Here is a 22,355-nt window from a genome sequence, read left to right on the forward strand (position 1 = left end):
TGTGTATATATATATATATATATATATATATATATATATATATATATATTGAATATATAATATATATTCACATTACAGTGATGAGAAGCTTTGTGATGAAAAAATATCACAATGCAAAATTTTAAAGGTCCTAAACACAGGACTAATTTCTTTATGCCATTTTTTCAGTGTAAAATATAACCTGGACACTTGATCATGAGATCCACCCATAAGCAGCAGATTATGTAAAGTGGAGGGCGGCCTCACCTGATAAAGCTTTTGAAGGCAGCTGATTGGGGGTTGATACAGAGCGGTACCCGATTCCCCTTCTGCTGCTCCAGGATGAACTGATGAATGATCTCTGTGTGGGGAAGAAAATATGAGAGATGATGAGAAATAAGGAATAAATTACAGTTTACAGTTCTAAATAACAGTTTAGAAGTTATGTGCTATCATGGTTAAAAGAACAGTTCACAAAACAATTAAAACACTTCTCCTGTAGTCTTATTGAATAAAATATGGGTTTCGATTTTCGAATGACATGAGGGTGAGTAAATGATGACATGAACCAGTTAAAGGCATTTCACGAGTTCACACTTACATATAATTAAATAAAGGTTATGCGTATTTGATAAAGAAAATTAAGCTTATTTTTAGGACAAATACATTTTTGCATTACAACATTATTTTCATAAAAATTTATCACATTTAAATCCCTGCCACAACTGGCACCAAATCTCATTCTGACTTCTGAAATGTAAAATCAAAATTTTTAAAATAAAAATTAAATAACGATATATTATTTAAATGATAAAGTATATCTGTAAAAACACTGTATGTATACATACAAGCTGTCATACCTGTACTGAATTAAATTTATGTAAATTTATGCTGATTTTACTTATTAAATAAATAAATAAATAAATAAATAAATATATACACACATATAGCTGATTGGATAAATGGTGTAATCACTAATGATGAACTGGCCGTGTTAATTATCTGTGCGTGCTCCTCCCGAAATTTGTTTATAAACATCACTTCACGAGTTCACACTTTCGTATAATTAAATAAAGGTTATGCGTATTTGGCGTGCTGTCCGGGGAGAGGGGTCCGAGCTCAGCATTTAACTCGGACCCAGAGTGCCCCCCCCGAGTGCTTCTCCCCGTGCTGGGGTAGAAACTGGCTGAAGGTGCGGGGTCGGGGTGGCGGAGGGATGCTGAAAGTCGAGAGATAATGAAGGTAGGACGTACTTGGTTATTTATAGGAGTTTTCTCTTGTGCCGATTGGATAAATGGTGTAATCACTAATGATGAACTGGCCGTGTTAATTATCTGTGCGTGCTCCTCCCGAAATTTGTTTATAAAACATCACTTAGTAGTTCACACAATTTTGTCATCATTCCTTGTAACAAAAAAAGATGAAGTGATGTGACTCGCAGGATTTTTATCTAGATCTAGAATTTTGTATTTCCAGGACAAATCTAACTTATGAATGAAACACTGAATAAAGAAATCTATTCTAGCAGTAACCTTACAGGTCAAAGAGTCGATTCTGAAGGAGGATTCTACAGGCAGACTATACTATCTGTAATATCTTCTAAAGCTCTTAACTCTTTATTTTAGCATACAAGCGATTAAGCTTAAAACTAGCTCGGCCAATGTGGAAACTCCTCATGTGTCGATCCAAGAGGGGTTCCCCCCTCGTTCTAAACACGGCTGCCTACCCTAAAGCGCTTTAAGTCTCCAGGCGGTCGGCTCCATCCGCACTGACTAATCCTCCAGTGGAAACACGTTGCACACAGGATGGAGGAAGAGGAGGGAGGGTGAAGGGCAGAGTTATTTTGAGCCGACAGCACAGTAAGCCTGCTTTTAGCGACAGACTCTCACTAATATCCGCTGACAGTGGAAGGCAAGCACAGATCCAGGGGCCCCGAATGAAGGGTGAAAACAAGGGACAAAAACAACAGGAGCAGTGGGGGATCTGGAGCAGGAGACGCCCAGCAAGACTTCTGATTAACACGCGGTGGCATGACGGGCGCATGCTCTCAAATAGATTCAATTCAATTAAGACCTTTAGCTTCTAAACACGCTGTCTACAAACCGAGGGTGGATCAGGACAAAAGGTTAAATGAATAGACCAACAATGTGTGTCTCACGTGTTGTATAATATGTACAGCAATCAGCACAAGGTGTAATACAATTGAATTGATTATAAGCGCGCTCACCTTTGACCTGCCGAACTGACGTCAGGTTTTTCTCAAAGCCGTCATCAAACTTGGGGTTAGTGACAGGCTCAAAGTCACTGGTGTAGACGCGGCCAGAGGAAGTGGTGTAGCAGCATTTGCACATGCAGGTGTGGTACCGCAGACGCCCCTCGTCCAGATATGGGTGTGCCAGTGCATCTTTTGCAGAGATCCGCTTCGACTGAATTGGAAAACCATCCATTTTACAGTTTTATATAGGTAAATTTATTTTTAAATGAAATATATATATATATATATATATATATAAATTGCATATATTTCAAATTATTTACATAATATATATTTTCATTTTAGTAATATATAATCATATATAGTACATTTTTAAATTTTCAAAATGAAATGAGTATAAATTATATAAATATATATTAAATTATATAATATATTTTTACATTTAAATAATAATCATAATAATATATATGTATATATTAAAATAAATATAAAATATATAATATAATAAAAAATAAATACTTTTTTTTTTCATTTAGTTTCATTACAACATTGTCAAGTAAACAAAAGTGTGTTTTAAAATATGAATTTAATATGGTCTATATTGATGAATTTTAGCATGTAGTTTAATTTGTAATGTTCCACTACTTTAGATTGTAATGTTACAGTTTATGAGAATAAAGTATCAAGAACACTTACTGGGTCAAAGACCAGCATCCTGCAGAGAAGGTGAACGGCCTCATGGGTTGCTTGACTGGACAGAGTGTACAGGACAGGAAGTGAGGGCTGCAGGAAATGGCATGATCAGTATAGTCTCCAAGTATCTTACCCCTTTTACCAACCTTATACATAACATATTCAGAGATAGGCAGAAACAAAATGTAATCAGTGTTTCAATTTTTGAAAAGACCACAAGTAAAATTTTTAAAAACTGATATCTATCAACCATGTGACTAAACAAATGCGAAAACACTGTATAAAGTGTGAGAATGAACATGATTTAGAAACATGACCAGTTTTGAACATTTTTGAGAAGCAGTCAAAACATACAAACCGCTTCCTATAAGCACGTCATGTGATCCTGAGCGGCTGTTCAGCTGCACGTAACAGTCTCAAGCACGCAAGACCTTCCTCTCAGTAGCACTAGCACATGATCCTTGCGCCAATAGCCGCACACTTATCTGAGGATGTGGGACAGCGAAAACAATGTGCTGGGATATTTTTAACTGCGTCTAATTATCTGTCGGGCGAGAGATGGAGGAAAAGGATGGGAAAGGACTGAAAGCTCTCGGCCATAACTAGAGCCAAACGGAAACGAGGTGTGCTATTACTTTAAGTGATCAGACCTTCATTGAAGGAAGAATCTGAGTCATATCTAGGGACCAGAATATCATAAAGACTCGAAAGTGGGCAACATCTCAGATCATCCCATAAATTGCATAGCAACATGCTAAATATTACTCAAAACACCTTAGCGCCTACATAGCAACGTCATGGCTACTACCCAAAACAAAAGAGATATAATTATATTTATTTACAAAAAAAGGGAAATAAAAACAAATTCACTGGCAAATGATAAGATAATTTTAATAATATCAAAAGAAAATATAATATGCGTACACGCAGAAACTTTAGGCAGGTGCTCGATCAAATAAAGCACTTCACTATAAGTGAACAAAAATCGGCACATTGCCACTGCTGCTCCCAAAGATCAATTTATTAAAATAAAATATTACAATGAAATGTATTTAATTTTAATAATACAAAAATAAAACCTATTTTAAAATAATAAATGTAATAAAAATAAAATATAAAACTACTAAATATAATGTAATATGCTATAATAAAAATAAATATTAATAATTAAAAACATTAAACAAAAAAAATGCTGTTTTAAGTTTCACACTTAATTTCACACTACTGTTCAAAAGTTTGGAGTCAGTTAATTTTTTTTTAAAGATGTCTCTTATGCTCAAAATATAATAATATTGTGAATTATAAAAAAATATTTTAATAAAAAATTCTATAATTTATTTAGAATTAATTAAATTTAAATAATACAAATTTAAATATTTTGCTTATAAAAGTTTTCTGTTTAAATGTACTTTAAAATGTCATTTATTCCTGTAATGGCAAAGCAAAATTTTTTTTAGGAGACATTACTACAGTTTTCATCCTTAAGAAATCATTCTAATATGCTGACTTGGTGCTCAAGAAACATTTCTTATTATTATCAATGTTGAAAACCGTTGTACTGCTTAACATTTTGTATAACATATCTTTATTGAGATTTTACAAAAACACAACACAATTCATCAGAAAATACCCCAGGCAGGATAAAAAACAAACAAACAAAAAAAAAACACTACAAGCATGTATTGATTTATATCATGCAGTCCTCATAAACATTCTTACATTCCATAACTTCATGCATCTAAAGCTTCTTCAATCGCTCAATTTTTCACAAAATCCAAAAACACCTCCAATTGCTATTTTTCCAACATAGGGCAATAAAACAGGCACAAGTCCACAAGCTTTCTTTCTTTAGTAGACAAAGTATAAATACTCAATACACACAATACAGGACATAGAGGAATTGGAGACGAAGTAAATCGAGAAACATATTGAGTCAACTGCTTAATATTTTAATTTAAAAGTCTTTACTGTCATTTTTAAATAAATTAAAGCATCCTTGATGCAGTACTAATTGCAATATTAGTATTAAAATCTAACTGACCCCAAACTTTTGAACTGTAGTGTGTTTGACTCACTAAAAAGATCCACCTCATAAGAGTAATTTATTCAGAAATTAGTGCACATTTTCTGTACTGTACAGTTTTAATCCACTAAAAAAATAGCATATAAGAGCTATACATTCAAGAATCAGACTAGATTAGTTGTGCCGTATGATTCTAATATACTAAAAACAACTTGCTCCCTATTTGTGTTGGAGTATGTGTGCCAGCTGCTAGGCTCCTCTGACAAATCTGAAAGATTATCAAATGATGGGCGTTTGAATCCAGTGGGTCAGATTTTGTGTGGGCCGAGCCGAAACTATGCCTGTGTGATTATGAGTCAAGAAGCATGCAGGGTGCAGCGATGCACCAACGTGCTGAGGTTGCGTGAGCGTATGTGATTAAGGAACCATAGTGGGCAAGTTGTTGGCGGAGTAGTTGGCAGTAGTGTCCAGTGTGTGAAGGATCATGCCCTCTGGGGTGGTGTGATCGTGTGCTGTAGTATTAGCCAGTATTAGTTATGGATTAGAGGGGAATGTGGCTTCAGACAGTTAAGGGAGGGAGAGGGCCTGTCCCTGTCCCATGATGCAAAGCTCAATTAGACAAATGATGAGTCAGGAGGGTTGACACATGACATCATCAGCCCCGGCTTTCAGTCATCCCAGGCATGCAGGCAGCTCATCTTCCGCCCTCACATTTCTGACAGCGGGAGCAATGGACTAAGCAAATTTGCTACTTTAAATCCTAAACAGGACTGGTCACACTTTTAAACCTTACCAATGGATGTCACAAGAATTTGAGCCAGTATTAGTGGACTGAGCCTCAGTATATGACCTGACATGTGAGTTTTATACCAGGTATAAATATCAGGTGCAAAACATCAAGTTTCAGGTGACCAGTAATATGCCTGTTCACACAAAAAATGGATACACAATCGATATTTTATGTTTAATTTTATGTTCTGCGGGAACAATGAGATTTCACTGTGGACGGGCCGATCACCGCTACATCAGAGACGCAGACAAGACGTGGTTGGAACAAAATTTACAAGAGAACCAAAACAAAAAGATTTGCATGGAAGAGGTTTACTCTTACTCATTTATCATGTCACATCTGGTTAGGAAACTCTAAAAGACTAGCGGTCAACTAAATTTCAATGGGTGGTGCAGTCATGATATTTAGAGGTCAGTGTGACCAATGTCTGACATATTATACAGTACATATATACAATATAATGACAACAAATGAGATGCACAATGCTGCTCAAATTAAAAAATGAATTGAAAAATTCACCCCTGAAAACAGAAACGTTTACTTAAAAAACACTTATTTAGCAGTATTTATTAAAATTCTTTAAAATATTAAAATGTATTGTTACATTCATATTTCTTATGTAGATATACTATCACAATATATTGTTATTCTATGGTATATAGTATATATATTGTTATTTAGCACTATTCTGTTATTTTGCACATACTAGTGTATATAATGCCTCACTGCTTTTCTCTTTGTTGTTTATATCTATATTTGTCTATTTCTATTCTGCCAATCCTTGTGTGCTGCTAAATAGTTTTTCGTTGATTTTAAACAATGACAGTAAAGATCTATTCCTTCTATTCCTAAAATTTGCAGTTTATTAAAAGAAACAAAGGCTTATTTTACAAAATAGTTACTGAAAATACCCTCCCCCTCAAAATGAAGTATACTATTGCATAAATATTTTTTGCTGAAAATTCACAAACATGAAAAAAAAGTTTATTAAAAGAGTACTTCAAAAATTCACATAAAAAATAAAAAATAACATTACCGTTCATAAGTTAGGGTCTGTAAGAGGTTTCAAAAATGTTTTTGAAAGAAGTCTCTCATGCTCACCAAGGCTGCATTTATTTTAGTAAAACAGTAATATTGTGAAATATTATTATAATTTACAATAACTGTCTATTTTTTTTAAATTTTAATATGCTCTAAAATGTAACATTCCTGTAAATGGAAAAGCTGAATTTTCAGCATCATTACTCCAGTCTTCAGTGTCACATGATACTTCAGAAATTATTCTAATATGCTGATTTCGTGCATAAGACACATTTCTGTTTATTACTGTAGTTGAAAACAGTTGTGCTGCTTAATATTTTTTGTGGAAACCGTGATACATTTTTTTCAAACTGGAAAGTTCAAAATAAAAGCATTTATTTGAAATAGAAATCTGTTTGTCTTCATTGTGACTTTTAATAAATTTAATGCATTCTTACAGAATAAAACTATTAATTTATTTTCAAAGAAAAAATTAATTATATCGATAGACTAATACATTTAGTCAGAGGTGAATGACAATTACTCTCTCTAAATGAACAAAGTTGCTAGAGTGTCACTTTAAGGTAAAACCAGCTTTGATTTTCCTCTTCCTAACTGGCGACACAAGCCCAGGCTGCAGCTATGAAGGGAAGGAGGAGGAGGAGTCTCGAGAAGGTTGAGAAACAAGTCCCGGCTTCCTGTGAAGCAGAGCCCATGTGACGTCCGACCGCCCCACTGGCCCAGCAACACTCAGCAACAGGTGCAGGCTGCAGCTTTCCCTAACTGGCTCAGCGTTCCTCCTTAACCTCCCCCCGCTCGCTGCGGCTGTGTGGTCCGGGCCATCTCTCCCCACTATCACAAACAAGCCATTGATCATCCTGGCAGCAAAACAACACAAAGCCCTTCAGGCCCACAAGTGCAGGGAGAGCACACCCCGCCGCACCCCGCACCTGGGAGAGGGCCAAGCGAGGACAGACAGGTGGATAGGACTTGTCTGTTTGTTTATTTTTGCAGTTAGCACGCTAAAAAAAAAAAGCAGGGCACATTTCCTACGGACACGAGAGGGGGAGGGAGCGCTGATATAGGAGCAGGCCATTAAACGAGCGAATGCTGACAGAGACAACAGTGATTCCAGAGAATGCTGAGCTGTAGAGCAGCTAACAGACTTCCTTCTGTATACTCCGAAGAATCTGAACAGTGTGTGTGTGTATGTGTTATAGATATCGGGTCTTATTCACTAAAGCCAAGTACACACCACAGGACTGAAGCTTATCGCTCTGTGCACATTTAAAGACTCATCATGTTTTTGTTGCATACTGTACTTTAATCACAGACATCATTCTCACACAAAGCAACGGATCGGATTATTCTTGATAACATGTGAACCGACTACATGGAGGAAAGGTTTGATTCACATAACACGGGAAACTGTAAACCACACTAAACCCTTTAACTTAAGCCACATGTGTCCAAATTGTGATGATAAGAATTTTCCATACACATTCAAAATGTACCAAACATTCTGTGTATGCATATCGTTAAGTTTGGGGACAGTCTTTTTTATTTTCAGCAAGGACACATAATATTGATCAGTGACCGAAAAGACATTTATAATTTTACAAAAGATTTCTATTTCAAATCAAATCTGCTCTTTTGAAATTTCATTTGACAACACAAAATGTTTTTTAAGCAACAAATCAGCATATTCGAATTATTTCTGATCATGTGACACTGAAGACTGGAGTAATGACTGCTGAAAATTCAGCTGTTTAAATTACATTTAAAAAAGCATTTAAACTGAAAGATTATTCATTTTGAAAGTGACACAAAGAAGAACTAAGATAAAGAATATTGGCCTATTTGTCTTACTTCACCTGGAAGTACATAATTGCGTAATTACGTAAATGCTGCCAGTATATACTGTCTGTGCTTTGTTTATCACCTCAGCAACTGTCACCATCTGGTGAAACTAGTAAACAGACTGTTTCCACATTCAATGCTTTCTTTTTGCATGTTAACGCACAATTTCTAACCATTTGTGGACTTCCTCTCCATGCCTGCATCTGTAATGGTAAGAATGTGCAAAAAGTCCTCATATGGAGATGCTTAGGGGTGTATATGCTAAACACTACTGCAGGCACACAGTCCCTCAATTACAATAACACAGATTCATCAACATTAAGGGGAATATACACCATACACCCTTGCGTGAGAACCTATTCTGTGCGTATACTACAAGTAAAAACACTTGTGCTAAAATGTTATCGAATGAGACTCATTGTGAGGAAAGCAGAGAGGAAAAAGAGAAAGAGGGAAAACAACTAAGAGAAGACAATAACAAAGAGAAGAGTAGCGTTTTTAAAGCAGAGTGGCGCTCTGAGATAGAATACCATTCATCCAGGGCAGAGGTGTAACTCCTCCACCAGTCAGGTTGTGTGAAAGCATATTTTTTTTCCGGTTTCAGTTTGAATGGTAGCACTTAGCGCTGGTTTGCAAGCGGGAATGGAGACAGCGCTGAACTCCGTATCTCTCAGATGCACTCAGATGCCCAAACTAATCTGACTAAGTGTTAGAGCCGATATGGTGAGGATGAAGTTCCCTAAAGCCCCTGAAGGATCTCATTTCAAAACAGCCCAAATCAGATCTTCTCTATTTATAGCAAAGAAACGGGACAGGGCGTAAAAAGTGTCTGAGGCCTCCCACATTGATGCGAACATCAAGATGAACACATTAATGACGGGGCTTTTAAAATGTAAATTGAGAGCTGTGAAAGCATCACCACCTTGTCAAAACAATGTCAGCAAGAGAGCTGAGCTTCAGATGCTTTGACAGAAGAGGAACAATATAGCCGTGGTGACTCTCTGATGAGGTCGAGGACAGATAGTGGTTTCCCTTCCATTTATGTGTGCAATATTAAATTAAGTGCAATATTATGTTAACATTTTTTATAATGACATATTATAAATATATTAATGTTAATAAGGGTATTAGAAAGAAGAATATGTATATTCTTAAGAGTATTTTTGCCACTCAAAGAAACCAAATCTGCCAATGCCAATACATGAAGAATGCATCTGGAAAATGTGCTACATATGAAAATGTGTGGGTTGGGGGGGGGGGGACTAAAACTAAAACTAAGACCATAAAAAACATTTTCGCTACTTGAAATAAAATAAATGTTAACTGAAATAAAATAAAATATTAAAAAAAATGATTTCAGCTAGTTGCCAAGGTACATTTCTCATTTTAATTTAGTTTAACTTGATGTACTAAAATAACTAAAACTGAAATAAAAATGAACTATACATATTTCACTAAAATTAAAATGAAACAGAATATACATATACTGATTCTGAACTGATTCAAAATACTAATAAAAACTAAGATCTCAGATACTAAAATAAATAAAATACATTTTAAACAGGTTTATTTATTTTAATAAATGTATATATTTGTTAATAAAAATGTTATTAAGAACATTAATATCAATATGAATATTAACAATCTTAAAATACTCTACTTAAAATTCCTTTTTCTCCTATTGTATTTTCAAACTATTTAAAGTGCATAAAGTAAAATCAATGAAGAAAAGTGCATGTACTGTATGATTAATCATACACATGGCTCATTTATTCTTAATAATTAAATATATACATTGGACAAAAAAGACAGTTCAACTAAAAAGCAAAACTCTATACAATATTAAGACTTTTGTCTCGTCTTGATACTAGCATAATTTTATTAGACTTTTTATGGTTAAATAAGTGACAAAATACACACTTATGTTTTTTTTTTGCAGTGTACTTTACATCTGATGTCCCGTTGTGTTAATTTATCACACAGGAAATAGTCAATGATTCATCAGCTGAATAGCATGAATTTGCAAAAAAAAAAAAACTGTGCCTGCCTCAATAACCGAACACTGGTTATTACGTGGTGCTGTCGCACCAAGAGGGGAAAATAAAACGTCCACCATCTGTTAGCAGGTGCCACAGAGTTCAGTTTGGGGCAGACATCAGGCTACGCAGCCCCTGGTGACATGGGATGGGCCACATCTGCTCCAGCTCTGCACTCGGTCAGCATGCAAGACCCCCTAAAGCCATTAAACAACACCCCCCTCTCCTCATTCTCCCTGCTTACTGTAAGCCCACCCAGCACTGGGGTCATCACTTTCTGACCTGAGTGTGTGTGCTGTGGGAGAGCGTGTAGGTGGAAATCTGATCTGATCATGTTGCCTCTCTGCTAAAGCGGAAAAATCAGCATGGACCCGAGCATACATCTGTTTCCAAGAGCTCCCTGCTGGCTTTTACATCCACAGCAGACAGGTGGTGGAACCACATTCAGGTGACTTACGACCAGGGTATGTGAGCGGAGCTCCACTCCGCTCACTCTGCCTACGACCAACAAGAGCAAAGGTTTAATGGGCAGAGGAGGCACTAGCATAATCAATTAGAAGTATCAGTTTTGTCCAAGGTGTTTCTCCTACCCAGGTTTGCAGTCAACATGTGTTTCTATTGTGTTGTCTTCACCCAACTGCACACAAAAGCAAACATACAGCATGACCAGTGCAGTTCAATTCATATAAACGTAACTTTAATGAGCAGTTTCTTTTAATGAATCAGTCAAAAAGAATCATAAGTCATCAGTTTGGATCAGCCTAACATATAAATCCGTCATAGCAGTTAACAAATTAACATCTGACTCCATTGCTGACAGGATGTTTATATGACAATAAGCAGTTTAAGATAGACATTCATTGAAAACTGATAAAAAAAAGTGTATGTTAAATAGCATGGGATATTTATATATTATAAATAGTAAAAAAAAATATATTACACTAATATTAAATAATTATTTGTAATTAATAATACAATAATAAATTATAATTAATTTAATTTGTTGTTTATTTATAATTCATACAATAATAATAATAATATTAATAATATGATTTAATTATATAATTATTTTATATTTGCAGTAACCAAGATGAGTTACTTCAAAAAAAGAGAAAAGTTTTAATGGGAAGAGGTGGTAATTGCATAATTAATAATTGCATAACAATTCGATCCAATATTATTAATAATACAACTAATAATGAAAAAATTACAATATTATTATTATATTTTAATAATAATAATAATAATAAATTATTATTATTATTATTATTTTTATTATTATTATTATAGATGATTCTATAATAAAATAATAAAAAATATTAAATAATACAATTATGAAAATGATGAAAAATTATTATTTTCAATAATAATTAAATTTTTAAGTGAACTAAATTGGGTCAAGTGTGATTTCATGTTGACTTGATGCAGAAGTCTACATATAATCTTCAATTAAACTGTTGCCAAGGAGGAACAAATTATATATTAAAGGAGACATATTATGCCCCTTTTTACAATATGTAATATAAGTCTCTGTTGTCCCCAGAATGTGTCTGTGAAGTTTCAGCTCAAAATACTCCACAGATAATTTATTATATCATTTTGAAAATGCCTATTTGAAGTGGAAGCAGAAACACGCTGTTTTTCGGGCCTGTTTCTTTAAATGCAAATGAGCTGCTGCTCCACGCCCCCTTTTCCAGAATAGAGCTGCGCCATTACAGCTCAGACCTGCTAAAAACATCTGGGGTGGTAATATTATAATGAGATCCCTTTGCAACGTCACCAAGGGAATGAAATCAGACACGCTCGTTTTCTCAGATGCTTGCAGAAAAAGGCTTACCAAAACAAAGTTACTGGGTTAATCTTTTTCACGTTTCCTTGGATGGTAGATGCACCGGGGACCTGATTATAGCACTTAAAACCTGGAAAAGTCAGATTTTCATGATATGTCACCTTTAAAGGGATCTTGTTTATTGCTTGTATTTCTTATAGGAAGAGGTCCTTGATTAACCAATGTGGCCTTTCTGTTAAAGCTGATTAACAAATGCGCTCTTGCTGGTTAAGCTAGTTAAGAAGCCTGGTAAGGACACAAACACACTAGCATCCAAAACACAACCTATGCTGAACTTTGCAATAGAGCAGATACACCACAACCTCTCACTTTCTTTCTCTCTGTCTATATGACAGTTAAGGTAGGGTCTCTTTATATCCTCCCACTCCAGCAGAGGCTAAAAGCTTCCTCTCTTTCTAGTGATGGTAAGAGCCTTGCAAAATTAATAGAAGTAATGAGGTCCCCTGTGGAGGCAGCCAAGTTGATCTTAAGAGTCAGACCTCTATTTAGATCTCACAAGTTCTGCTCTCTATCGGACAAACCTGGTCTCATTCTTCCTCCTGCCTATCCACTCAGGCAAATCCTGAGCGACTGCCTCTATCTTGAGCACTGGCATTAAAGCATACCACATCTCCCACCACTGTTGTTGAGAACTACGCTGAAATGCCTCTTGAAATCGCTCTGGCAGACTCTCTGGAGACCCGCTCCTCTCTCTGCCATCTTTTTCACTCAAAAGCCTTCTTGATAAGCTCTTCACCTTCACAAAAGTGGAGGTGGAGGTCTGGTGTGCCATATTCACCAGTCATTAAGACTCCAGCAATGTGGAGTCTGATCGTAAAGCCACCTTAGCCATCTAAAAGCTCTTCATTGCCTTGACTTCTCCAACCTTCCCCCATCAAACGGTGACTAAACGCATAGTTATCTATAAAGAGAACAAAACAGGCCCATAAGAGCTTGATTACACATCCTGCTCAGGTTGCGTTCACACAGATTGGTTATAACATTTAAGTAAACAAAAAAACTGTTTATAACTAAAAGTGTCTTTTAGGACTCTTAGGACCTGCCTTTTGAGAGAGAGTTTGGTAAAAGAAATTCTATTTAGAGTTTGCCGTCTGAACAGACAACATGTTTTTCTATTTAAAAACTAACAACATTTCTTTTTAGTAAAACTGTCATAGTAGTTAACATTTGACTCACTTACAGGCAGGACGTTTATATGACATTAAGTAGTTTAAGTTTTTAACTACTGCTAAAGATTTGTAAGATATTAACATTTAAATAATAAAAAAGAAATAACATTTAATACAAAAACGTATGTTACATAGCCCAAGTTATTTATATATTATAAATAGTAAAAAAAAAAAAATGTTGCCAAACATTTGCAAATGAATTTATTTATTTAATGTATTATAATATCATTCTTAATAATCATCATAAAATATAATAATTTATAATAATAATAAAAATAGTAGTAAATAAAAACAACAGATGATAAATAGCTAATAAAAAGTTGTCAGATAAATTAGATATTATAATATTTGTATTTATTATACAAAATAAAATAATAGATGATAAATAGGTAATAAGTTATCAGATAAATAATATTTTATTATAATATTTGTATCTATTATACAAAATAATAGTAAATATTATTGTTACCACACAAATAATAATAAATTATAATAACATTTTATTATATATGTTTACTCATTATACCTTAATAATAATAATAATATCATCATAAAATATAATAATTTATAATAATAATAATAGTAAATAAAATAATAGATGATAAATAGGTAATAAGTTACCAGATAAATAATATTTTATTGTATTTATTATATAATTGTTATTTATTATAACAAAATAATAGTAAATATTACCAGACAAATAATAATAATAATTAATAATAATATTTTATTATATTTATACTCATGATACAATAACAACAACAACTAGTATTTAGGGTTTTCCCACCGGTTAATCGGCGTGTGACAACACCGGTAATACCGGTATCACCGTGGGGGCGGGGGTGTTCCCTCTTTTCCTCCCTTTCCTTTGCTTTTAAATAGCTTAAAAGCGTTGCGCGCATTTTACTTTCACTTTCGAATTAGCGGCAATTCTATTATTATTATTATTATTAACAGACAAGTTATACATCAATTACCTAAAAACAGAAAGCTGTAGAAAACACTGACCCAGACATATGATCAGATCCTTGAAGAATGGTGTCATCACAATACCCCTCAGACCCATCAGAGACCCCAGTTCTTTCAGTCTCCAAAACCTGCTACATGTAACGGGAAGCTCAGCTGATCTACATGATTAAAACATCCTGCTCTAGGGCCGGTCGACCACACACAGGAGGCAGCGTCGAGTGACAAGGTCAGCTAAATGTCAGTATGAGTGTGTGTGGGTAGTTGGCTGGGATTAAGGCTGGCGAATGTTGACTGGAGAAACAAGTGCCTCTTTACATATAGGCCTAAATGGTAAAGACTTTCTCTGGCCTAGCAGGTGCATGTCTGTATGCCTGTGTGCAAAGGAGGTGGGCTTCTTGGTGAGTCACCAGGCATCAGGTCGATGCAGAGCAGGAAGCAAAGGTCCACAGTAATTGCGCTGCAGTTCCTGTTCACTGCAGGGTATCGCCTTCTCAGCGTAGCTGTCTAGAGCCACAGAGCCAACACCCAGCACCAAATCACACATACACACTCACAAACATGCACATATTCCCACTTGCACACTGAGAACAGCTTTCTATATACTCAAAACCATGAGCTTTTCAGTTTATCAAATGAGCTGCAAAGGAACCAAAAGGCACTTGGAGATGGAACAACTATTTCTAGACTTTCATAAATTCATAAGGACACATTAAAGGAATACAGCAGCAGATAAAATCTGAAGTATGCGACTTGTGAGCCACTAGTAACTGAAAAACGAATGATAAAAAAAAAAAACTTTTCCCAAACACCCCCCCCACCTGCCATTGGCTGGACAAACAGATAGCCCCGCCCTAGTATCTGCATTTTAAACTGGAGATAAAAGAAAAGTATTTTTACACTTAAAAACCACAGACAAGCCGTATTATTATTATTTTCCATATAAATATTTCATTATTTTCATAATTACATTGTTCTGTTTGTTTCATAATTATGTTGTTCACTAATGAGTCATTGTCTTTCATGATGTTGCTCTGAACACCATGTGCCTAGTTTTTAGGACATTGTTCAATTTCAGACTCACCTGTTTATGTGGTCCTCTCAGGATGTGAGCTCTGGCCCCCTCACACGCCGTCCTCATGGCCTCCAGAGACGGAGTCCCCAGCAGATCTGTGATCAAGTCCAGCTAGTATATAACAAGAAAAGGAAGAGCAGATGAGTGCTGTAAAAAAGATGTATAAAACAAGACTTTATGAGCATATATTCTCCTGAAATCCAGGAATTCAATTTTTAGCCACTGTAGTACATTTTTATTTTTTTATTTTGCTTTTCAGGAATACCACATATTTAGGGATGTGACTAATATGCTAAACAAGAAATTAAATAATAATAAATAACACTTAATATAACAATTATTTTTGCAATTTACTTTGGTTCTAAACGCCATAACTATGTCATCATAAAACAGTTGGGTCTCAGAAGGATGTGACATAAACTAATGTAAATAAATAACCATAAATAGAAAGTTCTGATTTAAAACACAAAATAACTGAATATAATAAAAGAGTCGGAGAAGGACAAAGGGAAAAATAAGAAACTAGATAAATGTTCATGATCTGTACATTAACAAACTGGAGCAGAACCATGTTCAAGTAAATCAAATTCTTTACTGGAGAGAATTTAATGAGCCTTAAAGGGGATGTCGATGTGCTGTCGGTGCACATTCAGGGCTGTGTGGACACACACTCACACACACACACACACACACTGAGGAACAGCCAGTCCCAGAGTCTCTGACACACTGCAGGGCCAGTATTATTAGAACATATGGCTCATATTCTTCTGTGTGAAATACATAAAAATAAAAAGTGTGTCTGTAAATGTACTTCTCAAAGAATTTCTTACTTGCATCATACTTAATGTTTATGAGACTCTGAACAAAATAATAGTAGAGGCCTCTGTGCATGTGTGAAAGCTAGAGGCATGCTGTCTGAGCTGCAAACACACAGCCATGGAGGACAGAGGGCTTCTGGGTCACGGCCACACTGGGGCTTCAGTTCAACAGAGCCTTGAGCTGCCCCCGCTCGGTCATTAGCATGGCTGTACAACATTTGCCAAAAATACTGTATGTTAAGGTCACATGTTTAGCATCAGTGTTTAAGATTTTCTGTTTTCACTAAGAATGTTACAAAGCCTTTTATCTATAATAGCACTACTATTGTAACTTTTCTTGAATTATTAAATATCAAACCATTCTATTAAATTCTTTTTAGTTTTAAGGGGAAAAAATAGGAATCCAAACAATACCAGATTGAGTAATGGCTCCAAAATGAATGGCAAATGAATGGAGAATTATATATAAATATTTAACACCAAAAATGTATAGAAAATACTTCTTACTGGTCATGAAAGCTGTATTCTGAATTAAAAAAATATATATACGGTATATTTATTACTGTATATTTGTGATGAACAGCGCCAGTTGTCATATACACAATATTTTTAGTGGCTTAATGTGAGCAATATTTCACCACGTAGACTTCTGGAGAAAAACAAAATGCTATAATGCACATTTTAAGTAGGTAAAAGCTGTCAGAATGTAAACAAGAAAATCTCTATGAAAAGATTAGTGACTTTAACAGCTTATTCATTTGCTTGAGTCACATAATTTATGTCAGACAAAAAAGGCGAGGCTTCAGTTCTTGCAATTTAATCCATGCAATATGCTGCAGTTCCTAGGGAAGTTAGAAGCCAAATTGGTTAGAAAGCTTTTTGTTTACTCGCCAAAGCCAATTTTGACTCTTTTGGCGCTTGGTGAGTGTTAATTGTGGACCCTGATAAAGAAGGGTCTACTTAACACATCTGAGAGGCCAAATGATCCAAAATCTGCAATGATTCACAAATACTACAAAGAGAGCAGTTAGACGTTTCCCTTAAAACAGTCTGTGAGTTTAGGAAAAGAGATCAATATCAAAGACATAATGTCCTGGATGTTCACCTTAGCTGTTCTACCCCTACACCAACAATCAGAAGGTTCTGATAAGAATGTTGTTCCAAGAACAATAACTAATGTTGATACAGGAACATGTTCACATGAGTTGTGTGAAAAGGCAGGTTTCTGTCTACAGATCGAGTGCTGAACACGAGCGTAGGTGAATACCTGTTGGATGGGACTCTGAGCCTGGAAGAGGATGCGTCGGCCAAGCAGCTCGGCAAAGATGCAGCCCACAGACCAGATGTCGATGGCGTTGGAATAGTGCCTGCTCCCCATCAGGATCTCTGGCGCTCTGTAGTACTGCGTCACCACCTCCTGGGTCATGTGACGCGACTCGTCCAGCTCCTCCACTCTTGCCAGGCCAAAGTCACAAATCTGTGCAGAATTTAGGATTATGTACACACTTAATAGGTTGATGAGTAAAGTCTGAGGTGTGCATTTATAGACAGGCATGGAGAAGATCTTGAATTTTTTTTATTTTTCAATAAATTATGCAATAAAACCAAAATTACATGGAGAGGCTCATTCACCTTTTAACCAAACAGATAAACAATAAAAGCGCTATAAACACAAGTCCCAATTTCCAATCATCTTGAGCTGCATGAGTGCTCCTGGGAAATAAATAAATGAGAAAAATATCTCGGCCTCTTCTCTCCACCCACTCTTAGAAAGAAGGCACAAAAGGGCTTATCATGCATTACTAACAATTTACCTAAGTAGATCCACCCAGTTTTTCCCAGAGGCCTAATTTGATGCATTCCCACAAGATGAATTCAAATCCTGCAAGCAACACTTAAACATGCACTTTATTGAAACAATTTCTTGTGTCTTCTTACATTCCATTCAAGTAAAACACCACCATTTAAGGAAAGAGTGACAAGCTGCCAAGGTGTTACTATGTCTATCTATCTATCTATCTATCTATGATGTGTAATTTGAAAGAACAGCTAAAGATAAGTCTGTGAAATTTTTTCATGGTACATAATGAAATGTAATACATATGGTTAGGAGTGTGCTCAATTATCTGCATATTAAAGAGTCTCAGAGCACACACTAATAATAGTAAACATGTTATGGATATAAAATAAATCAAATTTGAACCTAAATCAGACTTGAGCGTGTTTGATTGCAGGACATGGCCATAAGATAAGGTCTCGCATATAATAGCTAAATGAGAGAAACATTCTTCTTTTTCGGAAATGTGGCTAAATGAAGCAGCGCATGCTAAATGATTCGCTCTCTGTGGTCCAATAGCACAATCTATTCCAGTTCTCCCCTCAAGCACATTTCTCATGCTGCTGGGTGAAGTCAGCACGCACAAACACAGAGAATTTCTCTTTTTCTTTATCTCTCTCTCTTTCTGTATCTCCCATATCAACCTTGCTTTCACTTTTGCAGCTGGGCTCTCTCTATGGGATCCAAAATGAAGATTTATGTCAGGAACCGAGCAGATGAATCAATCCCAAAGGGGCCCTGACCCCCTGGAGCCAGAGATTGTGTGTTAGTGTGTGTACGCTGGCGCTGTAGACCTGGCCTGGCCAGACAGATATGAAGCGTCCTTGCTCTTCGGAAGAAAGGAATTATAAAGACAGAATTCAAGGCCCATAGGCTAGAGTACATAATGCTAAAACAGCAGGAGAGCAGAGAGACAAAAGAAACCAGTACAATAAAACTTAAACAGGCAAAATCTCACATATATGTACCTGCATATATATATAGATAGATTTCTTTTCATTTCTTAGACTTATCATTAGCTGTTACATCCAAATGACACATTTTAAAATTATATAATAAAAAATAGCTGTGTGTGTTTGAGAGACCAAAATTGTCACTTTGAGCCAATTATTCAGTCACCTGACTGTTTAGTATTATACTGTGTTATTTCCATTAATAGAAATAAAAAAATATATATTGTAGATTTAAAATAAAATATCAATATTAATGAAAAACTAAAACTTAAAAACTGAAATGCAACTAACTGTAATAAAATAAAAGTTGAAGTACTAAAAGTACATTAAAAATTTTAATTGTTTAAAAAATCTTATACTTGCAAAGACTACATTCATTTGATAAAAAAATACAGTAAAACATTAATGCTGAAAAAATGTTCAGCAATTTCGATTTAAAATTTTAAACTCGATTTAAAATATAATTTATTTCTGAATTTTTTTGAAATTTTGTGGAAACCTTATATAAACCATATATATATATATATATATATACCCCCCCCACACACACACATATACTGTATATATATAAGAAGTTTGCTAGATTTTAAATAAAATAATTGATATAAACAACTGTCTTAAGAGTCCAACTACAGGGTCAATTTCTAAAAATAACCACTGAAGCAAAACCGAGAATAGAAAGAATCGTCAACGCATCAAAAATTTGACTAGTATTTCACCAACCTTAAGCACACAGTTGCTGTTAACCAACAGGTTACCAGGTTTAATGTCTCTGTGCAAAATGCCAGCTGAGTGTAGATACTTCAGTCCTGCGGACACAACATATACATCAGTCATTAAAGACATTTTGTGGACACAAACTGTATTGATATGAAGCAGACTGCACTGTTATGCTGTACAGGTCTCTTGTTTGGTTTGAAATGTAATCTAGTTGACATATAAACAGACTTTTTATTTCTAAACCATTTTCCCTCTAAGATGTAATAAAGCTTTGTGTCACTTCAAAACACTGAAGTTATGTCTTATAGGGACCAGTTAACCTTATTCCTAATGAATCAGATGAAACATGTCAGCTGTCCTACAGTAAACAAAATATCAAAGAGGCTGTTTCTTGTTTCTCCCATTCGTATTCTTACACTATGAGTGGTCCATCTCTTCCTCCTCACTTTCTCTGGTGTGAAAATGATAGTAAGGAACATGAAGTAGAGAGGTGTGTGTGAATGTCTGTGTAGTTCTGTACCCATGAGATTTGGTGAAGAAAGACTCAGCGTGGAGAATGTGTGTGTCTGAACTCTGAGGGTGAAACTTTTGAAATAAAATTTTTAAATAAAGGGCTTAGTGTGTGTGTATCTCACCTCGGAGGATCTGGTAGAGAAAGACTTTGACGTGGTCAGAGCTCAGGGGCTGTGGAGACACGATGATTTTATGGAGGTCACTCTGCATCAACTCCGTCACCACATAACTGCGGTAAGTGTTATGTCAAGGGAAACAAGCACGCCAAAAATAACAGCAGGAAGTTCACACATACAGCAGTGCTCCAAATGATGGGCAGTATTAGCACTCATCTAAAACAGAGCCAGTGGAGAGGGAGGTCACAGGGAAGTGGAGAGGGTGAATGTGAAGAGGACTAGTATTTATCTAAAGCACCACTCCTAAACTGGAGCACAAAGACAACAGTATTAGTCGCACATTATTACATTTTTTTTAAATCACAGATTTTAAAATGTGATGATGGACTGTACATTTTACTCCTACCCCAATTTTTGTCTTGAGTAAAGTTGTTTAGTAGACTTTAGTTACAGGTTTGTGGCATGACCAGAAATGAAAAACAGCACTTTTCAAAACAATAACAAGGTACTGCTTCCATTGTTAAACTTGTTGTTAGTTTTCAGTTTAGCATGAAACCTGTTGTATAGTGACATTTTCTGTCTCAAATTGCACTGAGAAGATTGAATAACTGCACTGAGGATTCATTTTAGTGAATTGTTTCTTTTTCTGGATGGTTTGTGATTAATTTGAGTCATCTTTTAATGTTCTTTAGGCAATACGTATTTTTTTTTTAATTAAAGGTGCAATAGGTGATTGTCTTCAGAAACATTTTTTTTTTATGCTGGTTTAAAGTCTCTTCACATCCCGATAGCAATCATTAAGTTAAGTGGTATAAATGTATATATCTGTATTTATATATTCTGTGGAAGGCGTAGGACCAAGAAATGTTCGTCCAATCAAAATGCTCGATCCGAGCATTTTAATTGGCTTTCCTACCTGCCTGTCAACATATGTATTAGCATACCTCTGCGCACCCGGTTCGCGCAGACAGGATACGTCAGGCAATGGCAGACAAACATAAACAACCCGATCTTCCTTCCTGGTATAGTACTTTAAAAGTTTTCTCACCGGTGAGTGACACATGATGTAGCCCAGCGGTTCCCAATTCCAGTCCTCGCGCACCCCACTCTGCATATTTTGCATGTCTCGCTTAGTTAACACACCCGATTCAGATAACCAGCTCGTTAGAAGTGAGCTACGTGCATGAACTGTGTTCCGATAAACACATTTCATTACACCTAATACACCAAATAATGTTCTTTTTAGCAACATCATATGACCCGATTAACACACCTGATTCAGATAACCAGCTCGTTAGAAGAGAGCTACGTGCATGAATTGTGTTCCGATTGACATGCTCCCTACACAGTGTTCATTACTCCCTGCTCCCTGAGCAGGGGAAATCCGTTGAAGTTTACTTCACTTCGGAACATTCATTCATGGATTTGCGCTGTGCAGCGTCTTCACAAACAGATGAAACTTACTAGAGAAGTGTGAAGTGTGACATAATATACCTCTGTAAACACTAACGTTATTTAAATTTACGTCTCGCACACTTTAATGCCCTTTGTATGGAACTTATACGCTCGCTTCGAACTGGAATCTTGGCGGAATATCCGGTGATGTCCACTTCGCAGGGCACTTACGGTCGAATAGAACAAACGTCGCACGTGATAAGAGATACATATGAAATGTGCGGGGTGTGGGGGAGGGGTGCGAGGACTGGAATTGGGAACCGCTGAT

At 35.7% G+C, this 22,355-nt stretch overlaps 1 protein-coding gene across 1 annotated transcript in view; it reads right to left on the reverse strand.

Moving 5' to 3' along the window:
- Positions 1–22,355, reverse strand: part of nlk2 (nemo-like kinase, type 2) — an 82,260-nt gene that overhangs the window by 1,079 nt on the left and 58,826 nt on the right. Inside the window, exons 4-10 of the mRNA XM_016573557.1 lie at positions 20,639–20,745; positions 20,007–20,092; positions 17,761–17,970; positions 15,685–15,786; positions 2,891–2,977; positions 2,207–2,405; positions 247–340 (exon numbers count right to left, since the gene is read on the reverse strand). Of these exons, the coding sequence (XP_016429043.1) occupies positions 247–340; positions 2,207–2,405; positions 2,891–2,977; positions 15,685–15,786; positions 17,761–17,970; positions 20,007–20,092; positions 20,639–20,745 (885 nt within the window). The remainder of the gene's footprint in view (positions 1–246; positions 341–2,206; positions 2,406–2,890; positions 2,978–15,684; positions 15,787–17,760; positions 17,971–20,006; positions 20,093–20,638; positions 20,746–22,355) is intronic.

Source organism: Sinocyclocheilus rhinocerous, unplaced genomic scaffold (assembly GCF_001515625.1).
Source record: "Sinocyclocheilus rhinocerous isolate Xijiao unplaced genomic scaffold, SAMN03320098_v1.1 scaffold1152, whole genome shotgun sequence".
Classification (NCBI taxonomy): domain Eukaryota; kingdom Metazoa; phylum Chordata; class Actinopteri; order Cypriniformes; family Cyprinidae; genus Sinocyclocheilus; species Sinocyclocheilus rhinocerous.